Raw genomic sequence first — 20,039 nt, 5'->3', positions numbered from 1 at the left:
TGGGAGACTAGTCAGGATTAAGGCAAAGATGAACAGAGCAAAGTACAGAGAGACCCTTGACAAAGCCCTGCTCCAGACTGCTCAGGACCTCAGACTGGGGGCGAAGATTCACCTTCCAACAGGACAACGACCCTAAGCACACAGCCAAGACAACGCAGGTGTGGCTTTGGGACAAGTCTCTGAATGTCCTTGAGTGGCCCAGCCAGAGCCTGGACTTGAACCAGATCGAACATCTCTGCAAAGAAGAATGGGAGAAACTCCCCAAATACAGGTGTGCCAAGCTTGTAGCGTCATACCCAAGAAGACTGGAGGCTGTAATCGCTGCTAAAGGTGCTTCAACAAAGTACTGAGTAAAGGGTCTGAGTACTTATGTAAATGTGATATTTCATTTTTTACATGTTTAAAAATGTCTAAAAACCTGTTTTTGCTTTGTCATAATGGGGTATTGTGATGTCATAATGGGGTATTGCTTTGTCATAATGGGGTATTGTGATGTCATAATGGGGTATTGTGTGCAGATTGATGAGGGGGGGGACTATTTAATCAATTTTATATAAGGCTGTAATGTAACACTTTCTGAATGTATGTATGTGCTATTAAGCAGATGTTTTTATCCAAAGCGACTTACATTTTACAAGTCCTGGGAATCAAACCCACTACCTTGGCACGACAAGCGCCATGCCCTACCAACTGAGCTACAAATGAACTGGTTGTTGGTTTATAGTGGACGACTGGACGTGATTCAGAACCTCCAAGACCATGCCAATATTAAAATGGGACCTTTCCAAACCTTACCCAAAATAGTGGTGCTCGGAATAGATCAGGTGACTATTTTTAACGTGCCTCAAGCAACAAAACAAACCCTTTATTCTAACCATTATTTCAAAAGCAGAACAACAATAAAATAACAGTCTTTGACTCTCTCTGACTCTGTGTGTCTCATAATCAGGAAGAGGAACAGGGGTGTCATGTGACAGTTGACCCATGACCTCAGCTAAGAACGAGTAGGTGGGAGTGGTGGGATCAGTTGCGGTAGCCTGGCGGTTGCCTGGCGGTTGCCTGGCATTAGGGAGGGGTAGCAGTGGGGTGTATAGCTGAGGGGGTTGGGGTGTTGGGTCTGTCCTGGGGCTGTATTACAGCAGGATACCTCCTCCCATGTCACAGTGAGGCAGAGGGGTATTTATAGTGGAACCGAGACTGGGACGCATGGTAACCTGTCTCTCTGTCTATGACTGTCCCTTTGTGTCTCTCTTGGTCAGTTTCCCTGTCTGTCTCTGTGTCTCTATAGTGGGGCCACGTTGAAGCTGGGGAACGCATGGTAACCTGTCTCTCTCTGTGTCTCTATAGTGGGGCCACGTTGAAGCTGGGGAACGCATGGTGACCTGTCTCTCTCTGTGTCTCTATAGTGGGGCCACGTTGAAGCTGGGGAACGCATGGTGACCTGTCTCTCTCTGTGTCTCTATAGTGGGGCCACGTTGAAGCTGGGGAACGCATGGTAACCTGTCTGTCTCTGTGTCTCTATAGTGGGGCCACGTTGAAGCTGGGGAACGCATGGTGACCTGTCTCTCTCTGTGTCTCTATAGTGGGGCCACGTTGAAGCTGGGGAACGCATGGTGACCTGTCTCTCTCTGTGTCTCTATAGTGGGGCCACGTTGAAGCTGGGGAACGCATGGTGACCTGTCTCTCTCTGTGTCTCTATAGTGGGGCCACGTTGAAGCTGGGGAACGCATGGTGACCTGTCTCTCTCTGTGTCTCTATAGTGGGGCCACGTTGAAGCTGGGGAACGCATGGTGACCTGTCTCTCTCTGTGTCTCTATAGTGGGGCCACGTTGAAGCTGGGGAACGCATGGTGACCTGTCTCTCTCTGTGTCTCTATAGTGGGGCCACGTTGAAGCTGGGGAACGCATGGTGACCTGTCTCTCTCTGTGTCTCTATAGTGGGGCCACGTTGAAGCTGGGGAACGCATGGTGACCTGTCTCTCTCTGTGTCTCTATAGTGGGGCCACGTTGAAGCTGGGGAACGCATGGTAACCTGTCTGTCTCTGTGTCTCTATAGTGGGGCCACGTTGAAGCTGGGGAACGCATGGTAACCTGTCTGTCTCTGTGTCTCTATAGTGGGGCCACGTTGAAGCTGGGGAACGCATGGTGACCTGTCTGTCTGTCTATGATGGTGTCTTTATGTCTCTCTGTATGTCTCTCTGTGTCTGTCCCTTGCTCTCTAGACAGCGGCCATGGAAATCACTCGGGTACGAGGTGTGGTTCTATGGCCTCTTCCTGACTGGGAGGATACAGCCAAACATTGTCCTAACTCAGTCGGTGTCACCTCTCTCTCTCTCTCTCTCTCTCTCTCTCTCTCTCTCTCTCTCTCTCTCTCTCTCTCTCTCTCTCTCTCTCTCTCTCTCTCTCTCTCTCTCAGACTAATTGTCTGTGGAATTCCACATCCACAAACAGAGGCAGACACCAACATAAACTAACAAACTAACATTTGAATAAACACACACTCTCACACACAAAATGAGGAATCTAAAATGTGACGCCCTTTAACAAAATCGCACCATTGGTCAACGCAGGTCCTGCCAAACAGAACAATGGACCAAGCATCAGTTTGTCATCAACTCTAACCCTTGTTTAGTAAATTACACCCTTCTCAATTTCGTCCCTTTCCCCCTCTGGACCTCTCTCTCAATTCAATTCAATTTAAAGGGCTTTATTGGCATGGGAAACATATGTTCACATTGCCAAAGCAAGTGAAAAAGATAATAAACAAGAGTGAAATTAACAATAAAAAATGAACAGTAAAACATTACACTCGCAAGTTTCAAAGGAATAGACACATTTCAAATGTCATATTATGGCTATATAATGTACACTTGTTGTAATGCTGTGCAAAAACTGTGTTTACAATGGAGCAGTTTAATAATAAACGGAGACAAATGTCGAGTCGTGCTCTGAAACATATGACCCGCCAATGACCCGCCACGCTTCTTAACACCCGCCCGCTTAACCAATGTGTCAGAGGAAACTGATGACCAAAGTCAGCCTGCAGGCACTCGGCCAGCCACAAGGAGTCGCTAGAGCATGATGAGCCAAGTAAAGCCCCCTGACAAATCCTCCCCTAACCCCTTGGCCAATTACGCTTGGCCAATTATGCGCCACACTATGAGACTCCCAGTCACAGCCGGTTGTGACACAGCCTGGGATCGAACTCGGGTCTGTAGTGATGCCTCAAGCACTCCGATGCAGTGCCTTAGACCGCTGTACCACTCGGGAGGCCCAAAAATGTCCCACATCTTGCTATTGTGATGGCATACTGTGGTATTTCACCCAATAGTTTATCAAAATTGGATTTGTTTTTGAATTATTTGTGGGTCTGTGTAATCTGAGGGAAATATGTGTCTCTAATATGGACATCTATTAAGGCAGGAGATTAGGAACTGCAGCTCAGTTTCTAACTCATTTTATTGGTAGTGTGCAGATAGCCTTCCCCCCTCTCTCTCTCTTTACTGTCTCCATCAATCATTTGAGGTTGACACAAAACCACCACCATGGGGTTAAATCTGGCTCTACCACTTCCTCTTTCCAGTTTATCACACACACTCACACACACACACACACACACACACACACACACACACACACACACACACACACACACACACACACACACACACACACACACACACACACACACACACACACACACACACACACACACACACACACACACACACACACACAGCTTGCAGGATAACACACACACAGCTTGCAGGATAGACAGCGTGACTCCAGATTTGACCCTTAGGCAAGCGCCCAGTCCCCAGTTCCAACTGAACACTTACTCTCCCAGTTTCCTGAAGTCATGTTTTGAAAACATGAACGAAGCAGAGCAGGAGGCTGACACGTCACAAGTAGAACAGACTAAAACTAACACCCTCGTTGCACTAATAAGACCCTCCTTCTCCAAGTACTAGCTCTGTAAAGATACATTCTTGATGTTATCTGTTGTTTAGCAGATCTGTTGCTTTTGATATACGGTGACGATAACTGGATTGGTAACATGCTAGTATCCACTGACAACATTCTGTGGTAGGCTTAATGTGAAGGGAGTCAGATTCGACATTTATAACAAATACAGTACAGTAGTAAAGGAAAAAAAGCACTTTAAAAAATACAAGTCAATCATCCTCAGATATCCAGTAAACGCAGTGCTGAATGAATCTCCATGTGGTCAGAGATATAGTGCCATCGAGTGACGTTTGGCCAGGAGGGCAGGGAGCTTGATCCACGACCTCCAGAACACAGACTAAGATAATACTAAAATAATTTGATCTTTCACATCATGACCTTTAGGTCAGATAAAGCAGTGGTTCACAACCTTTTTCGGTTACTGTACCACCAACTGAATTTTGCTCTGCCCCAGACTAACCTTGAAGTAGTCTGGGGCAGAGCCTTCTGGAACATTTTGGGCAGAAATGCCTTCTGGAACATGTGAACTTTCATGTGCCTTAATTACAAACTTGTATGCCATCTGTAAATATGAATACAAGTGTTAAATTACATGCCTAGTTGGTTTAGCCACAGAAAAAGACAGGAACCTTCCCGCTAGCCATGATTGGCTGAGATAATGAGTGGGCTGGACATGCCGAGAGATGAGTTCGGATTGGTCTGCCATGTAGCATGCTTCTGTCTATAACATGAGCTGGTCAGTATGTATAGGTAATCCTTTCTAACACTGCTTTGTTGAAGGATATAATGTAGTAGAACTGCATAAGTGTTGCTCTCCACTTTCTGGAGGACCGAGTTTTGAAATCAGTGGAATTAGAATATGATAGCTAAGGAGATGGAGAAAACACCTGTCTACGGATTACATCTTCAAACTAAGGGCAACCATGGCATCCGTGACAGAGAGGGAGAAGCGTCTATCCATGTAAGATAGTCTTGCTTGCAACATTTTCAAATATTACACGTTTCTAATTTTGTCAGAAAGTCGTTTTCATTTCAAGTTAAAGGGTACTGTTAGCGAGCTAGCTAAGGTTCGCTGACAGGCTCACTACCTACGTGTATGATCTGTGTAGTAATATTATTTGTATCTGCTTTGCTAGTTATTGTCTAACATTGGCTAGCTAACATTGAACCTGGTTGGTTAGCTACCTGCTGATTCATGCAGAGTAGTAACATCATGAGCTGGGATTATGGTTAATTGCTTAGCTAGCTAGCTACATGTGTTAACAAAAGACTCCACTATGCAAGTAGCCATTAACGTTAGCTAGCTACATGTGTTAACAAAAGACTCCACTATGCAAGTAGCCATTAACGTTAGCTAGCTACATGTGTTAACAAAAGACTCCACTATGCAAGTAGCCATTAACGTTAGCTAGCTAGCTACATGTCTTAACAAAAGACTCCACTATGCAAGTAGCCATTTAAATAGAATGTTCATGATGTCACTGCGACAACTGTCATTAGACACAGCTGGTAAATTCGCCCTGGCTATCTACTCTGATTTCAGGGCACTCTCATCTGAGTGCCAAAGCGCAGAATAACAGACGAATTTACGAATGCTCAACACCCGTTGAATATGGCCGGTGTCAGTAAACGTTGGCAATTAAGCATAATTCAATTGTTGCCAGCAGCACAGTTAGTCACCAACACTCTGGATAACATGAAAACAGCCTAACCAGCTCTGCTAGGGGGAGTAAAATGGTCAGAGTGGGGTGTTCTCTCATTTGTGTCTGGAAGTAGCTAGCCAATGTTAGCCAGTTAGCTTGGGTGCTTGACTGCGTTTGTTAGGTCAGAACGTTCGGATCAACCCTACTCCTCAGCCAGAGTGTCTGTCGGGTGTGCGCTCTGAACGCTTCAAGAGCAAAACACTGTGAATTTACTAACGGACAATCTGACAACACTCTGAGTTTACGAACGCCCAGAACACACTCTGGCACTCCAGATTGAATTTACGAACACACCTGTAGTATAAACCAGCCTTTAGTCTGGAACTCTTTGGTTGTTTAGTTGATGGCCTCACATGTGAACCCTTAAAGAGATGGGTGGGGCTAAAGCTTAAGAGGGTGTGAACAAAGCTGAATGGGTGTAGACAAAGAAGAGCTCTCCAGTAGGTGTACCCAAATATTCAAAGGCCATTTTTTATCAACTATCAAAGCAGATTTACTTTCCCATTGTTCCTTAACTGTAATGTATGATATACCATTTTCTAGCTTTGAGTCTCTACTTTTATCCAATGAAAAAACACCATTTCAAATGTTGCTACATAAGACTGAGTCGAGCTGGTCGGTCACATTTTACCAGTAGGCCTATGGTCTCATGAGTCTTCTCAAGTACCCCCTGTGGACCTTGCGGTTACTAGTCCAATGCTCTAACCACTAGGCTACCCTGCCGTAACCCATAATGACAAAGTAAAAACAAGTTTTTAGACATATTTCAAAATTCTTCAAGCTCTGTAAAAATTGGTTTTTTATTATTGCTAGACAAACATTTTCAGGCCATAGAATTTCAAGCAGACTTAAGTCAAAACTGTAACTCGGCCACTTATTCACTGTCTTCTTGGTAAGCAACTCCAGTGCAGATTTGGTTTTAGGTTATTTCCTGCTGAAAGGTGAATTCATCTCCCAGTGTCTGGTGGAAGGCAGACTGAGTCAGGTTTTCAGCTTGGATTTTGGCAGTTCTTAGCTCCATTCCATTTATGTTGTATCCTGAGAAACTCCCCAGTCCTTAACGATGACAAGCATACCCATAACATGATGCAGCCTCCACTATGCTTGAACATATGGAAAGTGATACTCAGTAATGTGTTGTATTGGATTTGCCCCAAACACAGAACACTTTGTCTTCAGGACAAAAAGTTTACTTCTTTGACACATTTTTTTGCAGTATTACTTAAGTGCCCAGTTGCAAACAGGATGCATGTTTTGTAATATTTGTATTCTGTACAGGCTTCCTACTTTTCACTCTGTCAATTACAGTGTAGGTTAGTATTGTGGAGTAACTACAATGTTGTTGATCCATCCTCTGTTTTCTCCTCACAGCCATTAAACTCTGTAACTGTTTTAAAGCCACCATTGGCCTCATGATGAAATCCCTGAGCAGTTTCCTTCCTCTCCGGCAACTGAGTTAGGAAGGACGCCTGCATCTTTGTGGTGACTGGGTGTATTGATACATCATCCAAAATTAAATGAATAACTTCACCAGGCTCAAAGGCATGTTTAATGTCTGCTTTTTAAATGTTTTACCCATCTACCAATAGGTGCCCTTCTTTGAGAGGCATTGGAAAACCTCCCTGGTCATTGTGGTTGAATCTGTGTTTGAAATTCACTGCTCAACTGAGTGAACTTACAGATAATGGTATGTGTTGGGTACAAAGATGAGACTGTCATTCATAAATCATGTTAAACGCTATTATTGCACACAGAGTGAATCCATGCAATTTGTAATGTGTCTAAGCAAATGTTTACTCCTGAACTTATTTAGGCTTGCCATAACAAAGGAGTCGAATACTTATTGACTCAAGACATTTCAGCTTTTCATTTTTAATTAATTGGCAAAAAAATTGAAAAACATAATTCCACATTGACATTACGGGGTAGTGTGTGTAGGCCAGTGACCCAACAAAAAGCTAAATGCAAACCATTATAAATTCAGACTGTGACACAAGAAAATGTGGAAAAAGTCAATAGTGCTTTTCACAGACCCAGTCACTTTAGAATTATAGAGATGTAAAACAAAAACAAAAACAGGAGTCAAAACAAAACATCAGACAAAACATGAATAACGAGAGGGGGGCTCAAAGAAGAGGAAGAGTGTGATGTATCAGTGTATGGGGAGGGAACCATCAGGGCTCAGAGAACCACTGAGCCTCTAGACTTTGTTCAGGGGTCTAGTGCCACTAGGGTTAGAGTTTGAGAAAAACTTGGGTTAAAAAAAAAATAGTTTCTTGGCTTTAAAACCGAGAAATCAAACACACCAGATTACAAGGTGTTAAGGATTCAGGAGAACACAAAATCACCTGGTCTTTGTGAGGCAGGTGTCAAGAATATTTGGTTTTACTGGGCTTTGAGCTTTGATCCAAGAAACCAAAGGGAACTGCAACAAGATATTGAATACTAACATGCTTTATCTGCTGTGTAGTCTACTGGTAAACAATTCTAAACATGATTAACCTGCCAGTGAAATGTGGCTCCCGAGTAGTTAAACTAAACAAACGGACAGTGTGTCTTCAAGATCAAATTCAGTGAGCTACAAAAGCATTGGGACAGTGACACATTTGTTTTGTTATGGCTCTGTACTCTGGCACTTTGGATTTGAAATGATACAGACTGTCAGCTTTTATTTTAGGGTATTTTCATCCATATCATAGTCATTGTATCATTTTAAATCCAATGTGCCGGAGTACAGAGTCAAAACAAAACAAATGTGTGTCACAATACTTTTGCAGCTTCACTGTAGATGCTCAACATATTTGTTGCCGATTTGGTTCAATTCCCGAGCTTCCTAGCTGAAACATCTGTCTGTGCCCTTGCGCAAGGCACTAAAATGTATAACCTCTGAACACTTATATCCTGTCAGACATGGCTGACTTAACACTATAATTGCTGTGCTCACTGAGGATTTGTCCCAGCTGTTTTTCATGGCACCACAGAATAGACCAATCCAAACCTCTATGGCTACACGGATGGCATTCTCAGGACGTGACGACCAGTAGACTATGGCCACACGGATGGCATTCTCAGGACGTGACGACCAGTAGACTATGGCTACACGGATGGCATTCTCAGGACGTGACGACCAGTAGACTATGGCTACACGGATGGCATTCTCAGGACGTGACGACCAGTAGACTATGGCCACACGGATGGCATTCTCAGGACGTGACGACCAGTAGACTATGGCTACACGGATGGCATTCTCAGGACGTGACGACCAGTAGACTATGGCCACACGGATGGCATTCTCAGGACGTGACGACCAGTAGACTATGGCCACACGGATGGCATTCTCAGGACGTGACGACCAGTAGACTATGGCCACACGGATGGCATTCTCAGGACGTGACGACCAGTAGACTATGGCCACACGGATGGCATTCTCAGGACGTGACGACCAGTAGACTATGGCCACACGGATGGCATTCTCAGGACGTGACGACCAGTAGACTATGGCTACACGGATGGCATTCTCAGGACGTGACGACCAGTAGACTATGGCTACACGGATGGCATTCTCAGGACGTGACGACCAGTAGACTATGGCTACACGGATGGCATTCTCAGGACGTGACGACCAGTAGACTATGGCCACACGGATGGCATTCTCAGGACGTGACGACCAGTAGACTATGGCCACACGGATGGCATTCTCAGGACGTGACGACCAGTAGACTATGGCTACACGGATGGCATTCTCAGGACGTGACGACCAGTAGACTATGGCCACACGGATGGCATTCTCAGGACGTGACGACCAGTAGACTATGGCTACACGGATGGCATTCTCAGGACGTGACGACCAGTAGACTATGGCCACACGGATGGCATTCTCAGGACGTGACGACCAGTAGACTATGGCCACACGGATGGCATTCTCAGGACGTGACGACCAGTAGACTATGGCCACACGGATGGCATTCTCAGGACGTGACGACCAGTAGACTATGGCTACACGGATGGCATTCTCAGGACGTGACGACCAGTAGACTATGGCCACACGGATGGCATTCTCAGGACGTGACGACCAGTAGACTATGGCCACACGGATGGCATTCTCAGGACGTGACGACCAGTAGACTATGGCCACACGGATGGCATTCTCAGGACGTGACGACCAGTAGACTATGGCTACACGGATGGCATTCTCAGGACGTGACGACCAGTAGACTATGGCCACACGGATGGCATTCTCAGGACGTGACGACCAGTAGACTATGGCCACACGGATGGCATTCTCAGGACGTGACGACCAGTAGATCGGAATCAGGAAACACAGAGGCAAAATGGTCGTATTAATTGAACGAGAGGAACATGATGGTCTATTGACAGGGCTGTTTCTGAGGTATCCCTGGACATATATAGCCTTCCTGCAGGCTTGTAGAAACATTCTCACTGTTCAGTTCATATAGAGGTTGAATCCTTTGTTGTCGTAATCATAAACAATTGTAAACTGTGGTGGTTTGAACCCTACCAGACCGTATACCAACGGGTATGACAAAACACTTTTACTGCTCTAATGACGTTGGTAACCAGTTTATAATAGCAATAAGGCACCTCGGGGGTTTGTGATATATGGCCAATATACCAATATACTCCATGTTGCGTCGTGCTTAAGAACAGCCCTTAGCCGGGATATATTTGACATATATCACACCTCCTCATGTATATATATATATATATACAGTACAGTTCTCTCATATATAGAAATATATATATATATACAGTACATGTCTGTGATGTATGGCCTACCAGCAGCAGCATGGGTCTCCTCCATGTTGTGAGGCCAACGATCCCTGACAGGATCACCTGGAGGAGAACAAGAAGAAGAACCCAGACACCAATCAGCAATACATCCTGTATACCATGACACCAATCAGCAATACATCCTGTATACCATGACACCAATCAGCAATACATCCTGTATACCATGACACCAATCAGCAATACATCCTGTATACCATGACACCAATCAGCAATACATCCTGTATACCATGACACCAATCAGCAATACATCCTGTATACCATGACACCAATCAGCAATACATCCTGTATACCATGACACCAATCAGCAATACATCCTGTATACCATGACACCAATCAGCAATACATCCTGTATACCATGACACCAATCAGCAATACATCCTGTATACCATGACACCAATCAGCAATACATCCTGTATACCATGACACCAATCAGCAATACATCCTGTATACCATGACACCAATCAGCAATACATCCTGTATACCATGATACCAATCAGCAATACATCCTGTATACCATGACACCAATCAGCAATACATCCTGTATACCATGACACCAATCAGCAATACATCCTGTATACCATGACACCAATCAGCAATACATCCTGTATACCATGACACCAATCAGCAATACATCCTGTATACCATGACACCAATCAGCAATACATCCTGTATACCACGGCCAAACAGACATAAATCTCACTCACAACTACACACACATTAATGAACACACACACACATTAATGAACACACACACACACACACACACGCAAACACACACACACACACACACACACACACACACACACACACACACACACACACACACACACACACACACACACACACACACACACACACACACACACACACACACACACACACACACACACACACACACACACACACACAGTCTTGTACAGCTAACCTTGTGAGGACACACAATTCAGTCCCATTCAAAATCCTATTTTCCCTAACCTTAACCCCTAACCCTAACCCATACTCTTCCCCAAAACCTAAACATAATCCTAACCTAAACCCTAACCTTAACCCTAAAACTAACCCTAACCTTAAACCTAACCCTAGTTCCTATCCCCAAAACTAACCCTAGCTCCTATCCCCAAAACTAACCCTAGTTCCTATCTCCAAAACTAACCCTAGTTCCTAACACTTAACGTAATTATAATCCTAAAACTAATTCTAGCCTTAACCCCCTTAACCCTAATACGCCCTAGAAAAAGCATTTGACCTCGTGGGGACTAACAAATTATCCTCTGGTGTCAATGTGTGTGCTCTAAATCTTTGCGCTTCCTGTTCTCCCCAGCTCCTTCATTGTGGTTCTGATATGGCTCTCATAGAACCAGAGTTATCTGAACTATCTGACACTACCGACACAGGGATTGGAACCACCTTTCATAGACACAGGGATGGAACCACCTTTCAGAGACACAGGGGACTGGAACTACCTTTCATACACACAGGGATGGAACCACCTTTCAGAGACACAGGGGACTGGAACTACCTTTCATAGACACAGGGATGGAACCACCTTTCAGAGACACAGGGGACTGGAACCACCTTTCATAGACACAGGGATGGAACCACCTTTCAGAGACACAGGGGACTGGAACTACCTTTCATACACACAGGGATGGAACCACCTTTCAGAGACACAGGGATGGAACCACCTTTCATAGACACAGGGATGGAACCACCTTTCATAGACACAGGGATGGAACCACCTTTCATAGACACAGGGATGGAACCACCTTTCATAGACACAGGGATGGAACCACCTTTCATAGACACAGGGACTGGAACCACCTTTCATAGACACAGGGGACTGGAACTACCTTTCATAGACACAGGGATGGAACCACCTTTCATAGACACAGGGATGGAACCACCTTTCATAGACACAGGGATGGAACCACCTTTCATAGACACAGGGATGGAACCACCTTTCATACACACAGGGATGGAACCACCTTTCATAGACACAGGGGACTGGAACTACCTTTCATAGACACAGGGATGGAACCACCTTTCATAGACACAGGGATGGAACCACCTTTCATAGACACAGGGATGGAACCACCTTTCATAGACACAGGGATGGAACCACCTTTCATAGACACAGGGATTGGAACCACCTTTCATAGACACAGGGGACTGGAACTACCTTTCATAGACACAGGGGACTGGAACCACCTTTCATAGACACAGGGATGGAACCACCTTTCATAGACACAGCGATGGAACCACCTTTCATAGACACAGGGATGGAACCACCTTTCATAGACACAGGGATTGGAACCACCTTTCATAGACACAGGGGACTGGAACTACCTTTCATAGACACAGGGATGGAACCACCTTTCATAGACACAGGGATGGAACCACCTTTCATAGACACAGGGATGGAACCACCTTTCATAGACACAGGGATGGAACCACCTTTCAGAGACACAGGGATGGAACCACCTTTCATAGACACAGGGATGGAACCACCTTTCATACACACAGGGGACTGGAACCACCTTTCATAGACACAGGGATGGAACCACCTTTCATAGACACAGGGATGGAACCACCTTTCATAGACACAGGGATGGAACCACCTTTCAGAGACACAGGGATGGAACCACCTTTCATAGACACAGGGATGGAACCACCTTTCATAGACACAGGGATGGAACCACCTTTCAGAGACACAGGGATGGAACCACCTTTCATAGACACAGGGATGGAACCACCTTTCATACACACAGGGGACTGGAACCACCTTTCATACACACAGGGGACTGGAACCACCTTTCATAGACACAGGGATGGAACCACCTTTCTTACACACAGGGGACTGGAACCACCTTTCATAGACACAGGGGACTGGAACCACCTTTCATAGACACAGGGATGGAACCACCTTTCATAGACACAGGGATGGAACCACCTTTCATACACACAGGGGACTGGAACCACCTTTCATACACACAGGGGACTGGAACCACCTTTCATAGACACAGGGACTGGAACCACCTTTCATAGACACAGGGATGGAACCACCTTTCATAGACACAGGGATGGAACCACCTTTCATACACACAGGGACTGGAACCACCTTTCATAGACACAGGGACTGGAACCACCTTTCATAGACACAGGGATGGAACCACCTTTCATAGACACAGGGATGGAACCACCTTTCATAGACACAGGGATGGAACCACCTTTCATAGACACAGGGATGGAACCACCTTACATAGACACAGGGATGGAACCACCTTTCATAGACACAGGGACTGGAACCACCTTTCATATACACAGGGGACTGGAACTACCTTTCATACACACAGGGACTGGAACCACCTTTCATAGACACAGGGATGGAACCACCTTTCATACACACAGGGATGGAACTACCTTTCATAGACACAGGGATGGAACCACCTTTCATACACACAGGGATGGAACTACCTTTCATAGACACAGGGGACTGGAACCACCTTTCAGAGACACAGGGGACTGGAACTACCTTTCATAGACAAAGGGATGGAACCACCTTTCATAGACACAGGGGACTGGAACCACCTTTCATAGACACAGGGGACTGGAACCACCTTTCATAGACACAGGGATGGAACCACCTTTCATAGACACAGGGATGGAACTACCTTTCATAGACACAGGGGACTGGAACCACCTTTCATAGACACAGGGATGGAACCACCTTTCATAGACACAGGGATGGAACTACCTTTCATAGACACAGGGGACTGGAACCACCTTTCATACACACAGAAGCACACAGGCCTATATCTGGATGATCTCTATAGTCCCAGTGGGTCTGATGATCTTAAAAAGGACAGCGCTCTGGTCTTACTCTTCTAGTAGATAGTAGTATGATCCAAGTCGTTTCCAATACCATCAGAAACAGGCCTGTTAATTCAAGTACTGACAAACAGTCTCTCTCCAGAGAAGACCAACTGAGAGACTTCTACTCCTCCTAATACTCTGACCAGATTCTTGTCAAGCCAATCCACATGATTAAATCCACTGGTAATAAATGAGCATCTAGTGACAGCACCACTGCAGTGGGTTTTGGGGGATGGAATCTTGCATCTCCCGGTGTGCCTACTCCGTTTGCACATCATTCCCTACATAGCGCACTATACTGACCAGAGCCCTATCCCCTACATAGTGCACTATACTGACCATAGCCCTATCCCCTACATAGTGCACTATACTGACCATAGCCCTATCCCTTACATAGTGCACTACATTGACCAGAGCCCTATCCCCTACATAATGCACTACATTGACCAGAGCCCTATCCCCTACATAGTGCACTATACTGAACAGAGCCCTATCCCCTACATAATGCACTATACTGACCAGAGCCCTACATTGACCAGAGCCCTATCCCCTACATAGTGCACTATACTGACCAGAGCCCTATCCCCTACATAGTGCACTACATTGACCAGAGCCCTATCCCCTACATAGTACACCATACTGACCAGAGCCCTATCCCCTACATAGTGCACTACATTGACCAGAGCCCTATCCCCTACATAGTGCACTATACTGACCAGAGCCCTATCCCCTACATAGTGCACTATACTGACCAGAGCCCTATCCCCTGCATAGTGCACTATACTGACCAGAGCCCTATCCCCTACATAGTGCACTACATTGACCAGAGCCCTATCCCCTACATAGTGCACTATACTGACCAGAGCCCTATCCCCTACATAGTGCACTACATTGACCAGAGCCCTATCCCCTACATAGTGCACTATACTGACCAGAGCCCTATCCCCTACATAGTGCACTACCCGGCTCATGGGAGTAGAGTGAATAGGACACCATTTGAGACAAAGCCTCTCTCTGTGCCCTCGTCTCCCCACCCCATCCAGTGGATAATTGACTCAATATGTGTCTGCTGCATAAACATTAATCACGGCCAGATGTGATTCAGCCAGGATTCGAACCAGGGACTGTAGTGACGCCGCTGCGCCACCGCTGAGCGTATGTAAGTCTCACCACTAACAGTGGACTGAGCTGCCCTGCTTGTCATTGGATTGTTACGGTATGATATCCATTTCAGAGTTTCACCTGTAGATTCTTGAAGTCCATGTGAAGTACGTTTTCAATTAGGGTTGTTAAGGTTCATCTGAGGTGAATATCGACTTGTGGGAATGTTGTCAAATATAAGGTTGTGTACATTTTGTGTGGATGTTGTCTAAGGTTGTGGGAATGATGTTTAAAGTTGTTGAAATGTTGTTAAAAAAAAAGTTGTCTGAAGGCTGTGTGAATGTTGTCTAAGGTTGAACAAATGTTTTCTGAATGTTGTCAAAAGGTTGTGTGAATGTTGTCTAAGGTTGAATGAATGTTTTCTGACTTACTCTGACATAATGAACCAAAGCAGAGAGTGCCTGCTTCCTTCAGCTTCCTGTGAAGGCTACAGCACCACACTTCCCAACAATAACTACAGAGTCACTCAACAGACCACAACTCCCTTACACAGATTTCCTGGACCATGGCAGTATGCTGTGTGAGTCGGTATGTTGGCTGAGGAGTGATTTGCTGGTGGACAATAAAAAAAGGACTTTAAACAGGATAATTTGCCTTGTTTTTCACACAATATTACTCACTTTTCACAAATGTAGTAGTGCATTGGCCTACTTGACATCTACAAAGACCAAGAGAAGCATACACCACCCTACAGTACTCCCTATAGATCAGTGTGAAAACCATACAGTAGTCCCTATAGATCAGTGTGAAAACCCTACAGTAGTCCCTATAGATCAGTGTGAAACCCCTACAGTAGTCCCTATAGATCAGTGTGAAAACCCTACAGTAGTCCCTATAGATCAGTGTGAAAACCCTACAGTAGTCCCTATAGATCAGTGTGAAAACCCTACAGTACTCCCTATAGATCAGTGTGAAAACCCTACAGTAGTCCCTATAGATCAGTGTGAAAACCCTACAGTACTCCCTATAGATCAGTGTGAAAACCCTACAGTACTCCCTATAGATCAGTGTGAAAACCATACAGTAGTCCCTATAGATCAGTGTGAAAACCATACAGTAGTCCCTATAGATCAGTGTGAAAACCTTACAGTAGTCCCTATAGATCAGTGTGAAACCCCTACAGTAGTCCCTATAGATCAGTGTGAAAACCCTACAGTAGTCCCTATAGATCAGTGTGAAAACCCTACAGTAGTCCCTATAGATCAGTGTGAAAACCCCACAGTAGTCCCTACAGATCAGTGTGAAACCCCTACAGTAGTCCCTATAGATCAGTGTGAAAACCCTACAGTAGTCCCTATAGATCAGTGTGAAAACCCTACAGTAGTCCCTATAGATCAGTGTGAAAACCCTACAGTAGTCCCTATAGATCAGTGTGAAACCCCCACAGTAGTCCCTATAGATCAGTGTGAAAACCCTACAGTAGTCCCTATAGATCAGTGTGAAAACCCTACAGTAGTCCCTATAGATCAGTGTGAAAACCCTACAGTAGTCCCTATAGATCAGTGTGAAACCCCCACAGTAGTCCCTATAGATCAGTGTGCAACCCCTACAGTAGTACCTATAGATCAGAGTGAAACCCCCACAGTAGTCCCTATAGATCAGTGTGCAACCCCTACAGTAGTCCCTATAGATCAGTGTGAAAACCCTACAGTAGTCCCTATAGATCAGTGTGAAACCCTTACAGTAGTCCCTATAGATCAGTGTGAAAACCCTACAGTACTCCCTATAGATCAGTGTGAAAACCCTACAGTACTCCCTATAGATCAGTTGGAAAACCCTACAGTACTCCCTATAGATCAGTTGGAATACCTTACAGTACTCCCTATAGATCAGTGTGAAAACTCTACAGTAGTCCCTATAGATCAATGTGAAAACCCTACAGTAGTCCCTATAGATCAGTTGGAATATCTTACAGTACTCCCTATAGATCAGTGTGAAAACTCTACATTACTCCCTATAGATCAGTGTGAAAACCCTACAGTAGTCCCTATAGATCAGTGTGAAAACTCTACATTACTCCCTATAGATCAGTAGACTCAGATCAGTGAAAACCCTACAGTAGTCCCTATAGATCAGTGTGAAAACCCTCTACTCCCTAGTACTCCTTACAGTATCCCTAGATCAGTGTGAAAACCCTACAGTAGTCCCTATAGATCAGTGTGAAAACCCTACAGTAGTCCCTATAGATCAGTGTGAAAACCCTACAGTAGTCCCTATAGATCAGTGTGAAAACCCTACAGTAGTCCCTATAGATCAGTGTGAAAACCCTACAGTAGTCCCTATAGATCAGTGTGAAAACCCTACAGTAGTCCCTATAGATCAGTTGGAAAACCCTACAGTAGTCCCAATAGATCAGTGTGAAAACCCTACAGTAGTCCCTATAGATCAGTGTGAAAACCCTACAGTAGTCCCTATAGATTAGTGTGAAAACCCTACAGTAGTCCCTATAGATCAGTGTGAAAACTCTACAGTAGTCCCTATAGATCAGTGTGAAAACCCTACAGTACTCCCTATAGATCAGTGTGAAACCCTTACAGTAGTCCCTATAGATCAGTGTGAAAACCCTACAGTAGTCCCTATAGATCAGTGTGAAAACCCTACAGTAGTCCCTATAGATCAGTGTGAAAACCCTACAGTAGTCCCTATAGATCAGTGTGAAAACCCTACAGTAGTCCCTATAGATCAGTGTGAAAACCCTACAGTAGTCCCTATAGATCAGTGTGAAAACCCTACAGTAGTCCCTATAGATCAGTGTGAAAACCCTACAGTAGTCCCTATAGATCAATGTGAAAACCCTACAGTAGTCCCTATAGATCAGTGTGAAAACCCTACAGTAGTCCCTATAGATCAGTGTGAAAACCCTACAGTACTCCCTATAGATCAGTGTGAAAACCCTACAGTAGTCCCTATAGATCAGTGTGAAAACCGTACAATATCTCAGAATACTCTTTAATCATTTCACATTCTTGAGAGGAACAAAAAAACAACACAAATTGTGCTCAATCTGTTTGCTACCAGTAGAATCTGCAAAATGTCAGTTTCTCTCCAGAAGTATTTTCTGATGAAAGTGAAAGAGCCTAATATGCCTAACTGAAGTCGTCTGTCACAGTGGCTGAACAGATTACGACTAAACAGTGGCATTATTTTGGGGTTTGGCAGGCCTGGCAGTCACCATTGCATTTAGTCTGAGTAGCAGTAGTAGCTAGACAAGCATGTAACCTCTGGGTTAAAGACTTAGAGATGTTAGAGAAGTCATTGTACAATGCAGTCCTATTTTAAAAGAACTACGATGTTCAATGTTTAATGAACCCTTTTTAAGGCCTGTATAGATTCTTAACAAGTGAATCCATACTACTAGTTAGGCCCATGTAAAATGCTTATAACTGGTCCTTACACTGTACCTCTGTCTTCTCTATAAACTCTGTTGTAGGCTACAATTGTCTGTCTTCTCTAAACTCTGTTGTAGGCTTCAATTGTCTGTCTTCTCTAAACTCTGTTGTAGGCTACAATTGTCTGTCTTCTCTAAACTCTGTTGTAGGCTTCAATTGTCTGTCTTCTCTAAACTCTGTTGTAGACTACAATTGTCTGTCTTCTCTAAACTCTGTTGTAGGCTTCAATTGTCTGTCTTCTCTAAACTCTGTTGTAGGCTACAATTGTCTGTCTTCTCTAAACTCTGTTGTAGGCTACAATTGTCTGTCTTCTCTAAACTCTGTTGTAGGCTACAATTGTCTGTCTTCTCTAAACTAAAGCATGGGTGACCTGAGATCAGTCTGTTGCAGAGAGAGGGAGAGCATTATAAAGTATTTTAGGAGTCGTGAGGCGATAAGGTTTCTCCATATAACCAGGTTAGAATCGATGGGTCTGAGAGGAGATGTGTATCAGGCAGCAGGAAGGGATGCTCAACGAGCAATCTGGCCTTTTATTACACTTTATATAAACCAAGACAGAGAAAGACCAGGGGTTGTATCCCACAATGACACCCTATTCCCTATTATTTAGTGCACTACTTTTGACCAGGACCCAGAAAGATTACACTATGCAGGGAATAGGGTACAATTTAGGACATCAAACAAGATGGACACCCTGGAGAAATAAATATCAAAGCTCCGGGTTTGGTTCAGAACAAGTAGTCCTACATCAGAATGTGTTTTCCAAGAGAAACATTAGTCACAATGTTCTCTGAGAAAATGTGGGGATTTGAGATTAGCTTCCTGGGGGGTGAAGACAGTCACAGACCAGGAAATGCCTAGTGGTACTGGTGAGTAATAACTAGGCTATAGCCCTTGACCCTGATACTGACATTCATGACAATATGACAGTAGTCATCCCTTATTTGGACTGACTGATTTATAAAGAGACAGATTTGGATTGAAACTTTATTTCTACCAAGTTATTTCTGACAACCAGGTCCACTCACGTAGTATCCTACTGCAGGGGTTACCAACATAAACCACCCTAAAATAATGTCACCTGTCAACACACACGTAGCCTTATACTACGGGACAATCTAAAATAGCGTCTAGAT

At 44.6% G+C, this 20,039-nt stretch overlaps 1 protein-coding gene across 1 annotated transcript in view; it reads right to left on the bottom strand.

Moving 5' to 3' along the window:
• The window catches only part of LOC118357973 (endosomal transmembrane epsin interactor 1-like), a 75,342-nt gene that overhangs the window by 54,606 nt on the left and 697 nt on the right, over positions 1-20,039 (bottom strand). The window contains exon 2 of the mRNA XM_052479308.1: positions 10,466-10,522. Coding sequence (XP_052335268.1) covers positions 10,466-10,522 — 57 coding nt within the window. The remainder of the gene's footprint in view (positions 1-10,465; positions 10,523-20,039) is intronic.

This window comes from Oncorhynchus keta, chromosome 25, assembly GCF_023373465.1.
Source record: "Oncorhynchus keta strain PuntledgeMale-10-30-2019 chromosome 25, Oket_V2, whole genome shotgun sequence".
Lineage (NCBI taxonomy): Eukaryota > Metazoa > Chordata > Actinopteri > Salmoniformes > Salmonidae > Oncorhynchus > Oncorhynchus keta.
This window is presented reverse-complemented; position numbering and strand designations above follow the sequence as displayed.